Genomic DNA, 23770 nt, shown 5'->3' on the forward strand with positions numbered 1-23770 from the left:
CCTTATTCCTTTGACCATCCTGGTCCTAGAATCCATTGTCTCTCTAGTTCATTTGGTTTTCAACCTTTCCACAGCTGGGCACCAGCAAAAACAGGAAAACCATCTTGGGAACTGCTGAGGCAGAAACAAAAAGCGCCATACACGTAATGCAGTATTCTGGTTATTAGTTTCCAAACACAGTACCAAAAAAAGGAAAATTCTCCATAACAACCAGAAACTGAGTAACAAAAAATGCCAGCAAGAGAACAAAATATTGAAATCCAGCAGGACTCCCAGTCAGCTCCCACTGAGCTTTCTCTCCCCTCCCTGCCCCCCCGGTGTCATCAGCACACCCCCTGTGAATGCAAGGCCAACCAAGGAGGAGGTGGTGGAGCACAGCCAGCCCCCATACCAGCCCACAGCGACCAGGATGTGGCCACCCCACAGATCCCATGAACCGGGGCTGGTCCGTGGACTGGTGGGTGAAAACCACTACTCTAGTTACCTTTCCAAGTTTTCTTTGCATTGCTGTTTCTGTTTCTAGAGCCTATATAAAGTGCCCCCTGACCAAACTGACCTTTCCTTACCCTTGACATGCGCAGTTTTTCTATGCCCTATCACCTCAGCAGTTACTCCATTCCATAACTTCATAACATGTCTTCATTAGTGGGAAGAAAAGGGTGCTTGAGGTTTAGTTGCCCATTTTTACTCTCTCTCTCTCTCTCTGTGTCTCCCCTGCTTTCCACATTTCAATGATTTTTAATCATATATTGTTTGTACATTGCTTTTCACAGATGTAGTGGCCCAGGTAGCTAGTAGATATAAACCTCCTTTCAAATAGCAGTTAACCATCAAGGACAATCTTTGGAGTCCTGCTGCAGAACAACTTTCTTTCAGCTTTTTTCAACATCTGCTTTTAATTGCGCATAGTAGTAGCCTTTTGAACCTAAAAGCTAACTTTAGCTATCTATATTTTCTGTTACCTAACTTAAGCTTGAAACACTTTAAAAGATGAAATGAGGGCAGCTAGTGTACACGCACTGAAAGTGTTCCCTTTGGAAAGCCATCATTCTTAACAGCCAAACTGCATCCTGAACACTGAGTTCAAAGAGTGGTTTGGGGCCATATTTTCCAATGCTAGCTCCAGCAGGACTGGAGAGATGGAATGTCAGGTGCATATACAGAACATGTATATATCCATCCATCTAGTTTCTGGTGAAAGAAACTGTTTCACATATTTCTCTTACTAGTAGATTGGAAGGCTGTGACTTGAATTACCTGATACAGAAAGCACATGTCACCAAATGCAGCAACCTACTTCTTCCCTAGTAATGCCTAAATTTTAAGAACAGCAATATGCTAATCCTATGGGGACTGATTTCCCCTGATCCTGAAAGCAGCATTGGAAAACTGGGTTACACAGGGTGATGATGATGTATTACAGGGCATTACCAGGGAGGAAGGGATGCCAGACGATTGCCTTCAATAGTAGCCATGCTTTCAACACAGTGGTTCTGTCCACTAGTTCTGAAATCTATACTAAGTTGTATCCGTAGTTTAAAAACCTGTACTACAAAGTTAACTTCGTCTTATTATAGGCAACAGGCAAACATGAGCACCGGCTTGCTTTACTTAAAACCCGCCGTTTACATATGGAGAAGAAAAAAGAGGAAGAGATGAAATGCTTTGAGGACAACACGAATTGGTTGCATCGGTTAGAAAACGAAATGCGTCTCCTGGGTCAAAATGGCTGTATTCCTCAGGTAAACATCTTTCCTATTCCTGAGATAAATGTCTTTAGCTTTGGTTTCTGGGAAAAAACCTAAAATGTTAAAGCCAGGCAAAGTTCATATAAGTTATGAACTCTATAAACTGCAGTGTGTGTGTTAGTGTTTTAATTCGCAACTTTCTGCTCATGGTGCATTCAGTGAAGGTGTGGAGGGCTTCTGAGAACCCACAGCCCAGCACTGCCCACTACTGGAATTGTGTGCCATAATTCCTGGGGACATTCATGAGAAAGAGATCTGTATGCATACAGTTGTGTATGTGTGGGATTCAGCAGCATTGCTCCTTGAATATCAGAGTTCCCCGTGCATTCATCTGTATGGCCGTTAGATCACTTCTCTCCCCAGTTCAATGGACACTTGTCTGAAGAGGGGAAGAGTAACAGAATGTGGAAGGGAGGGGAAGAGAGAAACATATACCATGAACCTTACTCGCTTGCAGAAGATGAAGAGGGCTATTGCATTTCCTACACTTTTGAGCATGACCAGGAACTTGATGGGCGAAAATGAATAGAGGTGATGGGTGGATGGGGACGAAGTTGGTGAGAGTAAGAGAATGCATGCAGTTTCCCTTCAGTCCATGGCACTATCAAATGCACTACAGTTGGACTTTCGCCATATGATTCATAGGAACAAATATGGGAGGAGAATAAAGCATGCCAATTAAATTAGTCCTTGTGATTGTAGGATTTTTCCCACAACCTCCACCATGGAATAATCTCTGATGCTGTTTCGTACATCTTGTTATTGTTGACAGTGAACAGTTCTTGGCATACAGAAATAGGTTAATAAATGCAAAGCCCAAGGACGAGAGCCAAGCTTTTTAAATGCTAACATGCTGGGGTTTTTTCTCCTTTCCATATTACTGTCACTCTAAATTTTAACTTTTCAAGGCCTGACTCTTCTATTGGCAGGGTCATCTCTGGACCCATTTCCCCCTCTTCCTCCTTCTCAAATATTTTCTTTGCATCTCCACACAGACAGAATTGATTATCCTGTTCTCTCAGCCTTCCTTTCTCTAGTCTTCCATGTCCATGTATGTCCCAGGCCCACATTTAAGGTGGGGTTCCTGCAAACTATCAGGTGAAAGATCTAAGGATTTTCAGGTTGTGTTTCACCTGGAAATGCCCTGATGTCGTATCTACTAGATAAGTAAGCTCTGATTTCATCTCTCTACCTAAACTTATTTTTCCCACCCTTTTTTATAGTATGGTAACAGCCAATAAGCCTCTGAACCATGCTCGGTGTTCAGACATAGGTGGCTTACATGGTTATTTTCAAAGTAGTTTAGGCATGTAATTTCTGGGTTGACCATATGCAAGTTTTAGTCAAATTCACATTTCTTTTCAAGGAGCTCAGCAGAGAGCTGCAGTGCTGTCATTTGAAGTTAGAAGTTAAGGACCTGAAAACTCAGATTGAATACATGAGGACTTTAGCATCCCTGCAAGAGCAGCAAAAGAAGCAGACAGAAAAGTAAGTCTGTGTTGAAATGCCATATTTTATCACCTTATTTATTTAAAGCTTATTTTTGATATGTGTTGAAATTACAATCATGATAATTTTACATGAAAACATAATTGGCTAGCCAGTCTTTCTTTTCCAATCATCTCTTCCACCTAACTGAATATTTATTTTTCCATTTATATGCCTCCTATTACTGAAGTCTCAAGGAGGCTTACAAGAAAAAGTAAAATATTGTACATATAAAAATAAAGAATAAAGCTTCATTATCAAAATTTAAAACCTTACGACAAAGCAAGCAGGGTCAATTGCTAAAAAAGATATTAAAAAGGAATGTTTTACCCTGGTACCAAAACAATAATAGAGATGGTGCCAGGTGGGCATCCCTAGGGAGATTATTCCAAAGTCAGGGAGCAGCCACCAAGAAGGCTCTTCATCTATTTGCCATCCCTCTCACCTCTCTGAGGGATGGTACTTGCAGAAGGGCCTCCTGACCTGATCTTAAGGGATGGGCAGATTCATTTGGGAGGAGGTGGTCCTTCAGGTAGCTGGGCCATAAGCTGTTTAGGGCTTTATATATCATAACATGCACCTGGAATTAGGTCTGGGTAGCATCTGGTCACCAGTACAAATCTTTCAGCACTGGAGTGATGTGCACCCTGTATCAGTCTAGCTCTTCCAGAATATCTTTGCAGTTAACTCTTAAACCTTTAAAATACATAGCTGGCTTAGCTCTTGGGAAGCTTGCTGCAAGGTCTTAATACTATCAACTGTTCCTGCCATTTTATAATTTTATGAATTAATTTTGCCTGTCTATTTTTTACTTTAATAGTTGCCTTATTTGGTTTAATATGTTGTGTCCCCTCTCATTGCGTTTCATTTCACTTCATCCTTATTTTCTTATTTTGTTTTTATTAATTATTATTTAGTTATTGATTACTATCTTTATTGATTTTATTGTTTCTATTTGTTTTATGTACTGTTGTACTGATTATGTTTTAACTGCCCAGAGAGCCTTATGGTTAATGGCACAGCTGATACATCAATTAAATAAATAAGCGCAGCTTAGAACATAAAAGCATGTCCTTTAACTGTAGTACTGTGAATTACAGTCTATCTGTAGTCTCACTGTATCTTAAAAAAAACCTACCCTCTTACCTTTTGAACTGGGGAAAAGATACTGAAAATGCAGGCTGGAAAAATGATCATGTTTCTATACCATCACTGTCTGAGGGACAGGCCTTCATGCTCTAGTCCAGATGTTTTGCAGCCATCTCCAGAAATACACACACACAACACACATTCATTGTGCTTCTTGTGGCACCTATCTCCAAATAGACAATTGCCTTTTAATATAAAGGTAATCAAGCTTTCTGGACTACACTTGTTTCTTGCAACAAATAATTCTGGGATTAGTATAGAAAGAAGCATCTCCCCAACTTGGGCTCCTCCAGAAGTGTTGGACTACAACCTTAACCATTGGCCATACTGGCCAGGGCTTGTGGAATTTGTGATCCAGAACATCTTGGAGCGTCCTAACCTGGGCAATCCTGCTTTAAGGTACAAGGAATCCTGTTGTCAGTGTACATTAGCAGCTGAAAAGTTTCAGCTCTCAAAAAGAGGCTCCTGAAAACACTCAACAGCACGTTGTTGAACTCAACAAAAACCAAGTCAACCATTTGGGAAACAACTTAAAAATTCCGAATTTGGAGCCTCAAGATCTTTTAACACAAATCTGAAAGAGATGCAGGTAGCAGCACTACACAACTACCGGGCAACAGTACCATTCCCAGTGCATAATCCAGAGTTATGGTCCCGACAGTAGGATAAATATATATTTCCTGACACATTTAATGTACGACTTTGCAGCTTAATGTGAGGCATGAATTAGTTACTATGCATACTCTGAAACGCTGTAATGCACTCACATGTGTATTGACGTGTTTACCAAGTGATGAAAAGCATTTCTTCACTTTTCTCAAGTGTAACCCACATACCTAGATAGTTTGACTGTCCTCATTCATGTCTAAGAAGAGGGAAAGAAAAATATACAGCATGCTTTAAGATTCCCATAGGAGGAATCTGAGAGAAAGACACAAAGAGAGAAAAAGAACAAATGTGTTGAAAGAAAAGAGAGGTGTTTTGTTGGCACTAATCGTGAGCATGATGAAAAGGTACATAGCCTGCTCTGAGGCAATGAATGTGGGTTGGTGGGTTGTCACTAAACAGCAAAAGAAGATCCTAGTGGATCAGGCCCTATGGAAGGTTCTCAGCTCAGTGTCAGAGCACATGTTTCGCATGCAGCCCTGTTTGATCCCTGGCATCTTTCAGGTAGGGCTGGAAAAACTCCAGCCTGAAACTCCAGAGAACTGCTGCCAGGCTGCATTGAAAATACGGGCCTAGATGGGTTAAGTGTTCAACTCAGTTGGAAGTGGCTTTCTGTGATCCCATTTCTTAGAGTGATAAACCAGATACTGCTGGGGAGCTGCAGAGAGGACATGAGGGCAATGGCCCTCTCCCACTGTTACTCCTCAGCAACTGGCATCCTAGAGGTAGTATGATTAGCTGTTGCCTTATCCTCCATGCACTTGTCTGAATTCCTCTCTGAAACCATCTAAGTCAGCAGCCATTTCCTCACCTTCCTGTGGCAAAATTTCACATGATATTTTATACCTTAAAACTTGCACAGTGCCAGCACACCCTGTTGCTCTTATAAGTTTTTATATTTCTCTGATTCATTCTTTTTCTTACAGGATACTAAGTGCTCTGCTTCCTGTTCTACGGAAACAGTATACCACTTTGAAAATTGCAGGGTTAGCAAATGGTGCCATTGAGGATGACTTCAAGGAGTTTGAACAGCTGATTCACAGAGAGAAGGCTGTAGTTTGGGCTGACCAGATGGTTGAAGAAGAATCAAAACAAAGCGATGAACCGATAATGTCTGCTGTCATGGCATTTCCACAACTTGTGAGCTATCGGAATACTCCTTGCCGTAAGTAAAGAGTTACCTTTTGTGGAGAAAATGTTTTACCTTTCCTAGAAAGCATTCAGTTTTGAAATAAATATACAGTGCTATCCCGTACTAATTAGTGTTTTTCCCTAAAATTCAGAGGCTGCTGAATGAGTTTCCACAATATGAGAACTCATGCTTACGGCTGAGTGTGGGTTGCTCTTGAAATGGGGGCTTTAATTGTGTGAACCCTGTCGGGCTAAGAAGGTTACAGAGAGACCTCATCCTGGGGCCTTCCACTACACATGGCTTCTCGTTTCTCCTGACTGTAGTGTTCTCTCTTTTCACTGCTGCCTTCTCTCCATCACAGCCCTCCCTTTCCAGGTTCTGTAAGGATGAGCGGGGAAGATTAACTTTAAGTGTGTCCCCCACACACACATGCCTTCCACCAATATAAGGGCTGTGAGCTTCTCATTCTCAAAAGAACCACTGTGTCAAGGCTATTGTGCCCCACAGAGATTGAAAATCCATCTTAGTTACAATTGGAGAAAATGAGTTCCCATCATTTGGCCATCTAAGATTCCTTCAGCGTGTGCACCTTAGGGGTTTGCTTGGTGAAAATGGAATGCTTTATACATACAAATTGTGTATAAAGTGTGTGTGTGTGATATTAAAGGAATAAAAATACAATAAAGAATGAAAACAAAAGTTAGAATAATGGCAAAGCGTCTCAGCATTGGCTGGTTGAAAAGCGCAGTGGTGTTGGAATTCTGTCAGCCAGTGCTGACAGTTTCAGTCTCCAGTGCTGCTAGGCTAACTTTGACATACATCTTCTCAAAAGTTCTTTGCATGCCTATAGAGTATGTACCCAAATGCTTTTATGAGGCTGATACCAGAATCAGAGAAAACTCTCCCTTGAAACTCTATTAAATTAAGAAATTATCTATTCAGTTGGTGCAGTAACTAAGGCATGTTAAATTTAAATGTTGTAAACTGCCCAGAGAGGTTCAGCTATCGGCAGTATAGAAATGTATAATTATAATTATGATAATAAGGCATGAGCTAACACAATAACTCCTTGTTTTGAACACAGTATGCACCTTCTTCTCAGAAGTATTGGCATATACACAACTAATTTTCCCTACATAGCAGTTAAAATGGTACCTTTAGCAGTATCTTTAAAAAGTGTCAGTTCTAGGCAAGGCATTGAAGTGAATCTGTGTATAGCTTTTTTCCAGATTATCAAAGGAAGGAAGCAATGTTGACGTAAGCCTTGATTGAGAGAACTGTACAGAGTGATCTTAGCACAATGAAGCTTTTTAAAATACCATCCTTGCTGCAGTCCTCCAGAGTAAAAAGCGGCTTGTGATGTGATAGCTGGGAGACGGGGGCTGTCTTGGAATGGCAAGGGAGATTGACCACTGTACACATGCATAAGCGGTGAATGATTCATTTCTGTGCCACAAAGCTCTCTGGACGGCTCCTCAGAGTATAAACCAGAAACACAAATCATAAATATAAGACATAAAATTTCAATACACAACATTTAAAACAGTTCAAGCAACTAAACACAGTTTCGGAAAAATACTAGACATTTTTAAAAGACAGGTGTCATAAATGCCTGCATTATATGCCCTCAAATGCCTGGGAATGGAGTGCAGTCTTAACTTGGTACCAAAAATAAGACAGCATTGGTGGAGCAAGGCAGGCTTCGGTGGGAGATCATTCCACAATCGGGGGGCTACTACAAAGAAGGTCCCTTTCATTGTTGCTATTTTCCAAGGCTCCCTTCAGAGATGGCAGTCAGAAGAAAGCCTCAGTTACTGCACATAGTGCGCAAGTGGACACAAGTAGTTTGGAGAAGAGTTCCGTCAAGTACTGTGGTCACAAACCATATGAAGCTTTATAGGTTAAAACCAGCACCTGGAATTAGGGTCAAAAGCATACATGCAGCCAGGGCAAATGGACCAGAACTCTGTGCCTCTGTGATTACAACTGTTGATTAGCTTGCTTGCACACTTCGTTTTCTACTAAAGCAACATTCATCTTGCACAATGTCCAGTCTTGTGGGTATGCTGGACTTGTAGGATCTGGTCATTTTATTACTGGAAAAACAAGTGGAGTAATATCTAATGGTGACACAGCACAAGCATAACAATGTTGGATTAGTGTTAACTAGTGCTTATACAACAACATTAACACTTGACCTGCACCATCAGTGGATACTACCTTACACTACTTAATAAACGTACAGCAGGCAGCCTTGAAGCACTGTCTTCTGTGTATTGCTTTCTGTTGGAAATGCAACTGCTAATGTTAGTTTTTGCTGCCATGACTTCCCCAGCCAGCCCCAGTGGTAATATAGAACAAGCATGGTGCCTATGGACAACAATGCACACCCAACACCTTTCTTGGCACCTTGCAAGCTATCCTATCCATACAACTATCATCACTACCACCACCACATTTTCTTACTGGCAATTGGGATTGTTCAGAAATAGATTTCTCTTGGTGTTGAAAACTGAGGATTCACGTGCAGCCATTTTGTAGCCGTGCTCAGGGCAGTTTCACATAAGCTAAATTTGCATATGCCAGAAATAGGTTGTTCACCCTTTGTACAGCCTCTGTGCCTCTGGGACAGCTGTTTTCTGATTGCTCCCTTTCCCAAGTGCAGCACAAGTCAGAGCAGTAGTTCAGAAAGGAATTACAGCAAGATACCAATTAAGCTGTGAGGTTGTTTTGTTTTATGCAATGGTTGAGTGGGGCAGTGTGTTATTGTTTTTCTCTTCCTCAGCCAGTGGATTTAACACGTCAAAGGGAATTCGATATTGGGGATGGGGGGGGGATTCATTGGGAAGATCAACATTGTTAATGTTTCCTGAAAGACCTCCATTAAAGTTCGTCTTCAGCCATTCACAGTAGCAGGAGAGTCTGTGTTCTCAGATGCACACTCAGCTTCCATGGAGTAATCATAAGGCCCAATAGCTCTTGCAACACTCAATATAAACTTGTCATGCACCATGGAACATGCCCAGAATCATCTGTGATAATGCAGGGGCAGATATGGTCAGGTGGGAGAAGTTTTCCTGGAGGTTGAAAGCTATCTGAAAACCCACGTATTCTCAGAAGCCAGGGAACAAAATGGAAATTTGAGTTGTTTTGTAGGTGTACTAGAACTTGCAGGACTGTAAACCATTTATGGAAAATATTTTGATTCAACATAAGCTTCTATGAACTAAAGGGGAGGAGGAAGTGATTTTCATAAATTCCCCTCTATCCTCTGCAGCCCCCCACCTCCCAAAATATTCCCCTAACCCTCTGGAAGAGAGGGAAGGGAACAAAAAGAAACCTGCTTCACTTCTGCTTCCATTCATGGAAGAATCTGCTATATCAGAGGGTCTTCCATGAATGGAAAGCCAGCACTGCGATACAACTCTTGCAATCCGAAGTATGATATAAACTATATGTGAACCATCTAGGGATATTATTGTACTGAAATGCCACCAATTCATTCATTAAATCTGGACAAGTAAATTTTTATCACTGCACAAAACAGAACAACCATTCTTCTAATCAATGGCTGTTCCAGTTTTGCTTATATCTCAACACAAAACTATTGTTAATAATATAAATGATTTCCTGGGTTTAATTCATTCTTGTGGGAGTGGAGGTTTTGGTGGCTGTTGAGTCAAGTCTTCCTATCTTAGATCTTTAATAAGGAAATTTTAAAACCCAGATTTATACAGGTCCCATTGCACCTTTTGGTGTGCTGATTTTTTCCTTTTAATAATCTCTTCAAGATGTTGGACAGGAAATGGGGTTTTGTGCACAGAGGCTGAAAAAACATTGACCACCTGTTACGCAGTGGTCATTATTTCTTATTTTAAAATCCATATTTCACATGCAGCATAATTGTATGGGTTTTACTTGTCAGCATAACAGCACTATAGTTCCCTTTTGGCACCATACCCTTGGTTTTCAATATGATTATGTACTGTGAGAAGCCAGCTTTTAAAATATACATATATTGCAGAGGATAGAGGGGAATTTATGAAAATCACACAAATGCATGTACAAACGTACAGACCCAAATACACAGTACTTTATAATATGGTCTTATGAGAATGTTTCAGGGGATTTACAAAATTCTCTGTCTTTGAATAAATTGGCAATCATATTGTTCTATTTGCATTAAAGTTGAAGTATGGATACAGTTTAGTTTTAATAAAATAGGCATCTTGGGAATCAAACAGGAAGGGTGGGTGTGCTGCTAGCTCAGCTTGCTAACATATGTATTATACTGCTTTGCTCTTAAATTATTATTGTATTGTATTGTATTGTATTGTATTATACTGCTTTGCTCTTAAATTGATTACAAACAGTAAGTAATTTTGAATGGGTGGGGTAGTGTCTTCCTCTATCCATGAATTGGAAAAGTGGAGTCATGCCTATCAATGCTAGCTATTCTGTATGGTATCCTTAATACTACCTGTTGTGAATTATCAGTGACCAATGGATTACTTCTCAGCATATTGACAATACTGAATAGTGTCTAGTAGTTTGCAGATCACAAAGGAGTTCATGCTAGAACTGGGAGTTTGCCTAGGGAAAAGAAAAAGATCTGGTCGATCACCTCTGACATGTCAGCACAGGCAGATATGGCTTAGACATGTTGGAGCATGATAGCCCTGCTTCCCTCACCCATGACTTTCTCTTCCTTGCTAAACTTAAGAAGAGAAGAGCCTGAAAGCAAAGGTCCCTCCAGCAGTATCAAAAGGCAGAACAACCTGCAGAATCCAGAATTAAATTGTAAAGAACTTGAGGGCGGTTTTTTACATTGGACTACACTGTGGAATAGGCGGAAGGACACAGAGGGACATACTAGAATCCAGTGCTATGTGGAAGCCATTTCTTCCTAGGGTGCTGTTAAAAAGAACTTTAATTGATGGGTATTTGAGAGAAGTGAGTTCAGAGCAATGGCAATGGGAGGATGAAGTACTAGAGATCCTACACACACCCTTACAAGTATACATGCACATTCTGTATTCATGAACTAGGCATCTACCTAGGTGGCAATAATCTGTAACAGAAACCAATTACCTCTTCCCCCAGTATCCAAATATAGTTCTTGGTGAATGTGAGGTAATTTAAATGCAAAACCATTATAGCAATGCATCATTCCAACTAATGCTATTACGTAAACAGAAATGTGAAAGCCTTCTCAGTATAGTTGTTCTTGATGTGTGTGTGTCTCTCCAATACAAAGTAGCTCTTGTAGTGTTAACTGCTGGTCAAAGAGTTTGGCTTAGGCAGTCAATATCCGCATCAGAAAAGGAAAGCACCAAATGCAAGGAAAAGAAGGGAAGGGGCCACCACATATGGAGTGATATATTTTTACTTGTGCCTACAGCATTTAGAATCGAATTCTGCTTCAGGGTCTGAAGCAATATTGCAAACCATTTGTGGGTTGGATCTAGTAGAGTTGCACAGAGTGCTGCAAAGTAGGCATTCTCACTAGTAGAGGAGGTGAGGTGCTCTGCACAAATTAGCCCCGTACCCCCATTGTTCTCTCCAAAATCTGATGGTAAGGCTGGAAATTAGACCAGTGCTTGAGGTTGCTCTGGGGGCTACAGGAAGGAGGAAGAAGATTGTTGCAAGAACAATTAGATCATAACTTATCACATAAGTTTAAAAAATTCCAAGAGTAACATTTGCCTAACTGATATACATGGTAAACTTTCCCCAGGGATATGCACGGTTTTTCTACTTTTGCAGGGGTTCTGCACCCCTAACCACCACAAATGTAGTGTTCACTACTACCCACAGTTATAGACATCTGCTGGGAGACTAGGAACTTATCCCCTGCAGATATGGGGGTCCTGCTGCAATAAAATTTTCATATGAACAAATCATCTGAGCAACCAAAGTCAGAATCTTAATCATATGGCACTTGGTTCTATGGGCTGATGATGTACCAAATACTGGAGGAGGAGACTAGTCAGGTTGGCAGATTGCTAAAAATGTTATGGCTAGGAACTGCTGTAGAATTAACTCCAGTCACATTGTGGTCAGGTGTTCTTTATGCTAAACGCCATTCTGCTTGGAGTGTTGGTTGGAGAGCTGGACTGGAACCCAGGAGATCCCATTTCCAGTCACCACCAAGTCATGAAGCCTAATGGGTGACTTTAGGCCAGTCACAGACTCTCAGCCCAGTGTACCTCACAGGGCTGTTGCTGTGAGGATAAAATGGAGCTGTGTAAGCTACCTTGGATTTTTCACGAGAGGACTAGTGTTGGGATGTAAATGCAGAATCATAATAATCATGATCGTATTGAATGTTCAGTTGTTCCCCCTTCTTTATACCAAAGAGAGCACATTAACCACCATTTAGAAACTGTTTAACTAGCCTCACATGCCCTCAGAGCTTGTACATACCAGGAGCCCCTTGTACAGATGTTTACTCATACACTGCTTTTTAATTTCATCTTATATCATGGGGTTTCTGGACAATGTTTTATGTAAACCTGCCAAGGAAATTCAGCTATGGGGCAGAATAGAAATGAAATAAACCAACCTAGGCTCACATTTTCCTTTGCAGTGTACACATAAGTAGACCTACAATCTAGTCTTTCTAGGACACTGTCAAATCCATGGTAGCAAAAAAAGGTCACAAAATTTCAGCCTCCTGCCTTTTATAGATTTCTTTCTATAAACCAAAGCATGCCTTGGATACAAAAGTACTCCCAAATGTTCAAAAGAAAAGGCCTGAAGAGTGCTTTTGTGGCAGGCTTGGAGACACAAAAGGCAGTAAACTGCAGGTCCCCATAGTTCCTTTTGAAATTCAAGAGATGATGCTAAAAACCAGGCAAAAAGACTAAAATCCATTGAGGAAAAACGTTTGTATGCTGATTTGAACATTACAGATCAAACTGTTATTACAATGATTGAAGGTCAATATACCAAGCATTGTTATGCAAATTTTATTACTACGTATTGCTGCAGGAAAGATTAAATTTTAAATTTCCTGTACTAGCTGTAATCTGAAATCCATTCTTCTACTGATTCAAATCTCCTGGGGGTAACATTCATATGCAGCACTTGCTTTGCCTGAAGCAGTTTTTCTGGGGTGATAAAATCACCCCAAAACTAAGCTAGGTTTGAATTGGATACTGGAACTAACTTGAGCTGAGATGAACAACTTGCAATGACGAAGCAAGGGATGCTAGTAAGAAAATGCTCTATTACACTACTATGTTGTATGATTAGCAAACATGCTTGAGTCCATCACATACTTTATGCTTGTAAGGTGCAGTGGGAGGGGGGTGGGGGTAATGTGAATGCATGCAGCTACCAAAGTATGAAATGTGCCAATGACTAGTTCACAAAGTCATAACATATGAAAGTATGCCTATGAGATTTATATTTATTCTTGCTTTCAGATTTTATTTATTAATTTATTTATTTATTAAAACATTTTTATGCCGCCCCATTCACCAAAGCCTCGGGGCGGCTTACAACATTAAGTTAAAAAATAATTATAACATTAAATTAAAAAATACAAACATTAAGTTAAAATGCAAAAATAACAATATAAGATTTTCCAGGGTGTAATGAGTACAAAGTGAATAGTAAAGATCCATAAGAGAAGCATGTTATATATATTTCTCTATAGCAAGGTTTTATAGTTTGTATTAGTAGCTCAGCTTGAATGGTGCATGTGTATTTAATTTAAAAAGGCTTGGTTTTAAACTCATTGTGTCCCAGCACTTTCCATTTTTACTGAAGATACTTTTTCTGACTTTTTTTTCTTTTGGATCTTCCAGGATTTTATGGAGCCATCTTCCCTCTCATTTGATACTATCTATGTTAACTAAAATATTAGGGTTAGGGTGATGGAATGCATGACTGCCATCTTTGTATCTCTTTGTTCAGAGTAAATGATTATCTGTGAGCTTATTCACAAAAAGGAAGGAATAGTTTTGGGAGCAGATGTAGATATCAGGAAGGTCTCTATGGAAATGTTTAAGTTTGCTAATTTTGCAATAGTTAAGAAATAATATTCTTTTAAAACCATTAATCACTAAATGACTATTAAATACCCAATTTATTGCTTTATTGAAGGGCTCCTCCACCCATAGGAACAGATTTTAGAATGCTGAAACAAAACTTGGTTTGAACAACCTAATGTAGGTGGCACCTCTTTCCCTTTCCAATTCTGTACAACTTTTTTGTCCTGCTTTTTATTGCTTTTTTTTTTTCAGAAGATTTTAGGCTACAATCCTGTGGGTTGTACCCTTGATGATTGATTATGAGCCTGGCGAACTCTTAGGCTTACAAGCATCTTAGACTGGGCAAGAGGAGTGGCAGAGGTGGTCTTTGCCGCCTTGACCTCCTACCCTGCATTTCCACTAGGCATACTTCTTAGCACATGTAGCTGGGGCCCACCAGAATGGAGGAAGGGGTCTTACCTCCTCATATCCTGTCATCTCCAGTCTCCTCTGTTCCCACAAGGATGTCTCCCATCTCCCATTTCAGTTTCTGGCATCCCAGAGCATCTGGGGCAGTTTGTTCCATGCCAGCAGTGAAGAAGAGGGGCTCAGAGTTCCAGTTCACCTTTCTAAGGTCAGAGCACCCTCTCTGATCTCAGTACTGGAGAATCCAAAATGTCTCATGGCCCTTCAGACAGTGTCTGGCGCTGTAGGATAGCTCCTGGATGAAAATTAAGAAGGAATGCTTAAATTCTAACTTGAGTTACACCCATTCATTTTTTAATGGGTATTCTCCTACCATTTCTATTTAAATCTTTATGTCGCCAGCAGCATGCCAAATGCTCTAAAGAAATTATACAGCTCTGATCTAGCAGACATGCTTACTTTTCTAACGTAAGAGGAGAAATGGGTGGGACCTGACAAACGGACTGTGGGAGAGTTAGCTGGTATCACAATTTACAGCAAAGTTGATATTACATTCTAATCAAGGGATGTAAGGATGGAGTAGGCGAACAAAGAAAGGCAGCAGGCAGTCTTAAAAAGGAGAAGAGGATAGTGAGGACTAGCAACTGTAAGTTGATATAGAAAGCCATAGAGTGGAGGGTAGGTGATGGGGAACAATCTTAACAGCTGTTCTGATATAACTAGGAACAAAGAAACTGCTAAAATGAAAGTCAGGAAGGATGAAAGTCCAATAATTTTAAATGTGAGTGAGGAGAGCATGCTAAGCTATAGCAGTAAATACAAGGGAAATATTATTTCCTCCCATTCCTTTCCACCTGCATTTGTATACATGCTTCTACCAGACTGAGGAAGAAGGTTTTAAAGGGCAAAAAGATCAATTAACATATCTGGCAGAACTTTTGAAACCCTTTGCAAAACTCAGTTTTTGTGAATTGTACAGAAGAATTGTCATGCCCCTTGTATTAGCGCAAACATCTCACAGCATTCTGTCTTACAATAATTAATTTGGTAGCTTGCTTCCAAAGATGTTCAAGGTGCTTGAGATTTCTCCATCCCTAACTAGAGAGGTGCTGTGGCATGATATGGTTCATTGCCAGTCTGCAAAGCTTTACTTTCCTACATTTCTGGAAACTTTAGAGCCTTGTCATTGCAGGCTTTTAGTTGCCCATGGAGCTGAAACTTGACCATTGAATAGCACCATGATTTGCTCTTAAAACTTTAATTTCAAATCGACTGTTATCCGAACTGAGAGACCTGCCTTTTGGTTACAACTGTGAGTTCTTAACAGACTGCAAAATCACATGCAGCTGTGATATTTAACTTCCTCCATGAATGCAACATAAATTATTATACAAGTCAAGTAAAACACAAGCTCTAAGTTAAGAGTGACATTCAAGGCATGTTGTGTAGGGGGTTTGATTAATGGTGCGATCCATGCCCTCTCTGTGTGCAAGATGTACGCAAGAGCTCCACTTGCAGCCAGGCACTTGCTGGTATTTCTGTGAAGGAGAAAGTTCTTGGCATGGTTTCAGGTATCCCATTTCTTTAATCCTTGCTGTGCATTAGTAGAGGGGGAAATACATTTTTAAAGGTAGGGGAAAGTGTCCATTATTTCCTCTAGCGGCTAGAAGCAAAGCCAGTTTATTGCTCTGGGGATTGCTAATTGCTATGAATTTGTGATAGTAAAAATATTGACTTTAAAGCACAGGATTGTCTGTTTCTCACTCTCTCACCTGCACTCTCCCATCATGACCCAGAGAGCAACTTCCATTCAAGCTGACCACTTACAGCTTCCTTTCTTCATCTTGAATGATAGCATAGCACTAATAACCGTGTTGCCATTCTTTTGAATGCAAGCTGTTTTGTAGATTCTTCACATTGCATTTATTGCTTTAAGAATGTCATTAAATTGCCCGGTATAATAACGCCTTTGGGTCACATGAATATTAAATAGCTAACATTCATTCACTAGGCAACATTTGCAGCTCAGAATTCCGTGAGTCAGAAAGCTGTTAAAAGAATCAAAATTTATGATTAGTAGAGTAATTGGATCAATCACTGGGAGCCCAGAAATGTTTATTGAAATGAATGTATTAATATTTGATTTCACTTTAGCCGAATAACCTAGCAGACTTAATTTAGCACAGATTCCAGAAATATCTTCTTATGCATGTATTAACATGAGTTCTAGAAGAACAAAAATCCCCAAAAATTATTTTGTCCCAAACCCAATTAAAACTAGTCCCATTCATCAATGTCTTTTTGACATAAGCTTGACATTTGCGGACTGTGACTCATGTTTGCTAAATGTTACTTTCCCACTTTTTTACATTGCTCAATAGTGTGCTAACTCTTGTGTCTGTATGTTACTTGATAAATTAGTTCCTTATTGATGGAGATTTCTGGTGGCATGACATAACCAAAACTGCCCCAAACTTCTTAGCTGGAAAAGAACAAATTTGTTTAATCAAATGTTTTCATGCTCATTTCGGTTTACACAGCATTCTGAAAGCATGCCACAAATATGATTTGGCATGTGCAACATAATCCTATCTGTATGTACTAAGAAGTAAGTCCCACTGTGTGCGGTGGACTTAATCCTAAGTCTATGTACAAAGGACTGCAGCTTTAATATAGTGGTCAATTTTATATCCTTGTTGAGTTCCTGGTGTGTCTCCAATCAGTCAGTGGCTTATATGGAACTGACAATAAAAGTGTTGGTTCTTCCTTCTGACTTTTTTGTTATGGTACAAACGAAAGAAAAGGTGGTTCCTACTGCAAGTAAATATGCTTCCATTTCTAGGCTGCCAATGCATTTAAATAATCTTTTATACTCTTCTTTGCATTTAAGACATCTTTGATATATGGCCTAACCAAGCACTTAGTAGAGCTTTTCCCCCATGATGCATAACATTTAAAACTAATTTAATATCTTAGTTATTTGTCTTATTGGATACTCTATGGCCTAATCATAAAAAATCTGGTTCCTAATCATACTCTTTTTATTGAAGTATCAGCTTTATTTTTAAGTCATTCATACTATGAATTCAGTGGCATCAAAAGGCGGACTGAACAGTGGGGTTCAAGTCATAAAGTCCTTAGTTCAAAGCTTGCTTCAATGATGCGCTCACTGGCTGAGTTCAAGCTTAACACTGAACCACAGAGAGGAGGAGCCTGAGTGAGCCGTGGGCTTGCAACTTCCCCTCGCTTCATCACCGCAGTCATGAAACCTGCAACGGTTGCACAGGTGAAGCACCTCAGTGTGACTGTAGGCTGCATGGCACTTTGCATGGGTTAAGTGCTCTTCATTCATCCAGCATGAAATATTGTTTATGCTGACATTGGACAAGCCCATCCCACCCCCACCCCCCAGTTAAGTATTTTAGTTTAGGTTTTGGTGCTGTTTTCAACTCTGTCCTCAGAAAACAACTGCATAGGATTGATTTCTTGGAATCTAAAAATTTATATAGTTAATATAACCCAGGAATGTTCTGCCCTTGGGTACTTGAATTCTGACCGTTCTCTATTTAGCCTACTACTTGCTGGATGCCAAGAAATGAAAGCTGAGACTGCAATCCTAAGTTCATTTCCTAGGGAGTAAAGCACCAGTGACTTACTTCTGAATAAACTTGTACAGGATTGCACTGTGTATAGAATAAGCAACCTATCAGTGCTGTTAGGAGATATTTCTTCCTAGATAAGCCCACCTTAATTAATCCCAATAAACTACAGGAACAGCTCTGTTTGAATCCAGCAGGTAGGCAAGTGTGTTGATGGCAGGATAAATGTTGATACTCTATCCTATAAAATTTATTTTAAGGCATCCCTTCCTTTGGGTTTCATTTTGATGACATAAGGTAGCTATGTTTAAAGGCTTGGGATTTTCTTTTTCCTAATGTGCTACACAGAACTCTTGCAATCTGCGTTTGATTAATACACTTGTAACACAGGAAGAAACGTGGCTCATTATGATGAAGTTCAGCAAATTGTTGGCCACATTTGTGTGTGTGTTCTGCACCAATCTGGTTTATAGTTTAAATGCTTGCTTTTATGGTTAATTTAAAAGTGGTTCAGGGACTTAGACTTGGAGAAGCTTCTAAAACTTGGCACTCTCACCAAAATATCTCTCTCAGACTTCCTTCACAGTTGCTCTTAGGACATTTTACAAAACCTCAGTGCCTTACAGTAAGCAAACTTTTCCCCCTCTTCTGGAAGTAGTACCTCATTGCTATAATGCATAAACGCAGACCAGTGGGGCTGCCAACTGCTACTTTTTCCCGAAACACACACTTTCTGATGCATAAGTTAGAGCAACACCTCATAAATTAATATTTTAAAATGTTGCCTAAAATGTTTAATGGATAGCTATTTGAAAGATTAAAACTGGATTCCCTGAACAAAGCTTATTGTTGACATTTAGAAAGGTGGTTCTTTTAGAGGTTATGATGGGAGAATCACTATTCTTAAAACTGAGTTTGCTTGCCTTCGGGTTTTGGAAAGTAAATATTTTGAGCACACAGAATGAGTTTGTTGTCTAGAAATGCAATGCGGTGTTTTTAAGACTCAAATGTGTAAACTTGGAAGTAATGGAATTATTTCCAGCTAAACATCAGTCTGAATAATTAGGTGGAGCTGGGTTTGGGGAGGGGGACCTGCCTTGGGCACACAGAGCTTTGAATAAATGCATATGCTGTGTGTCTCAAGTAGAATTCTGTTGCTTCTGTTCCTTGTAAGATGGGAACAACCACAGTAATACATTAACCAATATGTATTCACAGTAAAGTTGCAGCCTAATTCAACTGCTGCACAGAACCAACGGTGTTGCCCGTAAGGATAACACTCCTGGCATCCTGTAGTGACTATGTACTCATGCCCCATCTGCTTTATGCTGAGACCTCGCACACGGTGATGACATTTTCCCCAATTTCTGGGATGTATTGTTCTTGAGATTAAAAATCTGATTGTATTTTCCTTCAGGCAGTGCATCATGTTGATGCTTTTAGCCTGTTATTCATCATGCGTCACTCCACCTTGTTGGATGACTGATCTAAGGTACTGCTATAATACTTCCTAAATTACTTAGGAATTTTTTTAACCTGTAGCTAACACTGACCATTGACTTCTTGTCTGATAGATCTTATATGTGTTTTTATTGTTTCTCAGTCATCTCTTGTCTAAAAATATTTTTCTTGTTGCTGCCTGCCAATATGTCAACTTTCAGTTGTTCTGTAGCTTGTACTGTAATTGCAAGTGTAAGCAAGCCCCCTGGTACCGTACTTCAGTGGGAATTCCCTGGTGCTTCGTCAAGTATCAGAGAAAGCATACTTCTCCGTTGCTGGGGGCACAAGATGGAAGCAACAATTGCATTTGTCTCCTACTCAGGGGTTTCCTTCTGGCAACTGTGCAAACAGAATGCTGGATTAGATAGACCCTTGCTTTAATCCAGCATGCCTGTTCTGTTCACTGGCCATGCTTACTAAAGCTTCACAGGGCTTGGAGTCTAGTGGCATCTGCAGGGCTATAGGTGTTCCAGCCCAAACACTGAGAGAATATGTAGAGAAGAATGTATAAAAAGAAGGCTTAAGGGATGTTTCTCAGCAGACATTGTATCTCATCAATCTTTTCAATTCTGCCAAATAGGTCAATGTTATTATTTTTCTGAGTTGAAAATGGGGATCGGGGTCTTGAAGGAATGCATTATTTGAAGCCATCCAGCAAGTTCAGAGATGAAGTAAGATTTGAACCAAAGACCTCCCACCTTGCAGCTCATTCTGAGTTAGACTAGGAGCATAGTATGAAATGAATGTTGGCTTAGGTTCACTTAAGAATTGCTGAATTTTCTTAAACAAAGCCATCAGAAGTCACGACCTTTGCACTTACATATACAAGAGTTTGAAGCATCATGGGAAACAGAAACCTAATGCTATCTTATAAGATGGAGAAAGTCAAGAAGACCCCTTCATAGTCCATTCCTGCCTCCCAAGGTCCTTTTGCTGCCTTCTTGAGTTCTTCTGCTCATTCTATTCCCTGCTGCCCTTGGCTCCTTGACTGTGTGATGCTTACTGTAAATCAGGCATTATTACAATGGCTCTCTTGTATGGCAGACCAGCTCAGCTGCTTTTAATTACAGTATATAAGCTGGTGCCGTCAGCAACTGTAGAGTTATGCATTGATAAATTAGTGTATTAGTCCCCCATTTCCTTTTCTCCCACACTGCTGCTGTTGCACTTCTTTGTCTCTACCCTTACTGTAAAATAGTCAGAGGCCTGCTGGGCTGTGTATCAATATAACCATTGGGAAAAGGTGGTTCCAGTCCTGCATTCCAATCATAGGATGAATGGGAAAGTGTTCATAAGATGGGAAACATAATTGGCAGTCATTTTTGTGGCTGCTGTTAACTCATGGTTAATATCTGTATACATGCCTCTTCTCCAAGGATGTCAGGGTGGCATAAATGTTTCACATGCACTCACGTGTACCTTTTCCTAGCACCCTCATAAAGTTAGGAGAAGCTAATAGGGAGCAGCTCATTTCGACTTGGGAAGAGTTCATCCAGCACATGCACCAAGATATTATATTGATTCTGATTTGATCATATATGGAAGCTCAACGGTTATAGGAGTCTCCCCCAGTCTGGCACTTTTCAGTTGCACTAAATCACCCCCACCCATCAGGATCATGCTGGCTGGAGACAACAGGCGCTGAGACACCAGGCTGGGGAAGGCTGTGTTACAACCGCAGAAATAACTCTCCTGTGGGGCCTGGCACAATCTGCTTTACACGGGGCCTCGCGTGTTGCAGCAACAGCTACTTCTATGGGCTGTGCCTTGAGCCTTTCTCTTCAGCTTCCATCAGCCCTTGCATACTATAATCCTTTGGCCCCCAGCCTTGCCTACTAGTTGGGGGAAGGTGTGCTCCTGGGCAAAAGAGCCAACCTCTACCCTGCCACCACCCCAGTCAGCGACCATTCCTCTGTCTTCCCTTTCACTCACTTGCCATGATAGGTAACACTGCGGGCTAAGCACGTGAAAGGGATTTTGAAATTTGTCACTCCACACCAGTGCTAATTAATTGAATGTAGGGTGCTTTTTCAATTGAGAAGGCGACATCAAGCAATTGGTTGCTCAAAAAAGTGTGCGGGGGATCCTTCTGCCATTTCACATAAGTGGAATTATGCTGCCGTGATTCTGAAACTGGGAAGCTAGAAGTGCTTGAATTGCACAGAATGAGGGGTGCCTCCTGCCTCTCGTGATGGGCTTTCTTGGCTACCGCTTTTAAAGACTATCTTGGACAAGCTCTCCTATAGGCAGGCCTCAAGCATATCCTCCTCCCCTTTGTCTCCCCAGCTGTGTGCCTGGCTGAGGGAGGCAACCTGGACCCAACGGGTGTGTTAATTGTACAATTGCCTTGTGTCATTCAGGAATGTCAGTGTAGAAGGGCTGTCTAGATGAAATCGCCTTTAATGACTGGATCTCCAGTTTTTCCCGCTTTTTCCATCTTTTTTTGTTTCTTTCATCTCTGAAAATAAAAATGGGGAGTGTTCAGGAAGCTGAGACAGCATAGTTGTGCAATGCTTTCTGCTTGTTTGGTTCTAGGAAACCTCTACCTTGAAGCACCCCAGCCATGCCTTACTCAGAGTTCTCAGGTTATCTCTCCATGTCCAGTCATGTAAAGTAAATTGCAGATGAAGCTTGGCCTCTTTACATGTTTGTGATGACCCTTTTAGATACCAGTCTGAGCAGGGGATCAATATGTCTAAAATTGGATGGAACTGGGGAAAAGGCTTTTGCATTTCATTAGAAGTCCGACTACTGCTTAACGCATAATTCAGATTAGCAGAGAGTTTATTGCATTTTTACTGGTACCATGATGAATGGCATTTCTGCAAAGAAATGACTGAAGTCTCTTACCTTCTCTGAGCAGATTTCTCCTCCTCCTCTTCCTTCTCAAAAGAGTAGTGGGGAAGTACTAGCTTTGTCATCTTCATGGGCCTGAATCATTTGAATTAACTTAATTCCTCTCAATGTTAACAATACTCCCCCTGCTACAGAGAGTAACTCCTTGGAACTAAGCATCGTTTAATATGCTAAAATGTTTCTCCAACTGTGGTTCCTTATATAATTAAAGAGGTTCCACTTGCATTTTAAAAGTACACTTGCACCATCAAGAAAAGGAGAAGCTAAATACTTCATTTAGAAATGTTTCAGTCATTTCTACCCTCTCAAAAGCTCTTCCAGGAACCAGAAAACCCACCAGGCTGCAGGATTAACCCTTAAAGAGGCATGCTTACCAAAGCTCCTGCTTGAACAGAGGCAGGTTTACTGCTGGGTTATTTTATTTTAATTTAATTTATTTTAAAAGAGGCTTCTGTCACAGCTATCTTCATAGATTTGCAAGTGTTTTCAGTTTGAAAATCTAGTATAACTAACTCAGTGGCTTTGCCTGTCTTGCACTTAGGAACACCTTCAGGAGTGTTATCTGACAAAGTCAAGACACGTGCGCAAGGCGAGGCAGAATGTATACTTCCTCCGAACAAAAGGACAAGGCGAAAATTGATGGAGTCTCCCCTGACAGCACAGAGTCCTAAAAATTCTGTTCAGTCAACCCCTAATCACCTGATGGATTCTCTCAGTAAAGGACTCCATCCCATTGTCTATACGCCAGAGGTTTGCAGAAAGCAGGTGGAGCACCTGTGTCCAAGGACTGTGGTAAAGCAAGTACTGAATACAGCAAGACTTGAGGACAAGAACAGTTGCACTGTGCCAGTTCAGCTGCCATTAAAGCAGGACAGCCCTGGGGACGCCACCTGTACCATGACTCCTGCACGCGACGTGAACTCGACTGTTATTCTTTACGAAAGTAACACGGACCGCACAGAGTGCCCTTCCGATGCATCTGAAAACAAACTGCAGTCAACCAGCAGCAGCAGCAGCAGCGTTTTACAAAGGTATTTTGTGTGGAAGAAGGGAGTATAAAATCCTCTTTTCTTTGTTTGCTTTCTTCTGTTTAGTTTCCTCTTTTTCACATCTTTGCTTATATATATTTATTATGGCAGTTTAGTTTTAAACCTGAGGCTTGATAGAAAATTCATGATGATGGTCTAAAGCTGCTTTCTCCAACCGGGTGAACTTCCGATGTGTTGG

General features: G+C 40.6%; 1 protein-coding gene across 1 annotated transcript in view; it reads left to right on the plus strand.

Annotated features, from left to right (window-relative positions):
- The window catches only part of KIF18A (kinesin family member 18A), a 48378-nt gene that overhangs the window by 18132 nt on the left and 6476 nt on the right, over nucleotides 1-23770 (plus strand). The window contains exons 10-13 of the mRNA XM_044425897.1: nucleotides 1578-1742; nucleotides 3115-3236; nucleotides 5978-6216; nucleotides 23097-23574. Coding sequence (XP_044281832.1) covers nucleotides 1578-1742; nucleotides 3115-3236; nucleotides 5978-6216; nucleotides 23097-23574 — 1004 coding nt within the window. The remainder of the gene's footprint in view (nucleotides 1-1577; nucleotides 1743-3114; nucleotides 3237-5977; nucleotides 6217-23096; nucleotides 23575-23770) is intronic.

Source organism: Varanus komodoensis, unplaced genomic scaffold (assembly GCF_004798865.1).
Source record: "Varanus komodoensis strain SLA01 unplaced genomic scaffold, ASM479886v1 scaffold16, whole genome shotgun sequence".
Taxonomy (NCBI): Eukaryota; Metazoa; Chordata; class Lepidosauria; order Squamata; family Varanidae; genus Varanus; species Varanus komodoensis.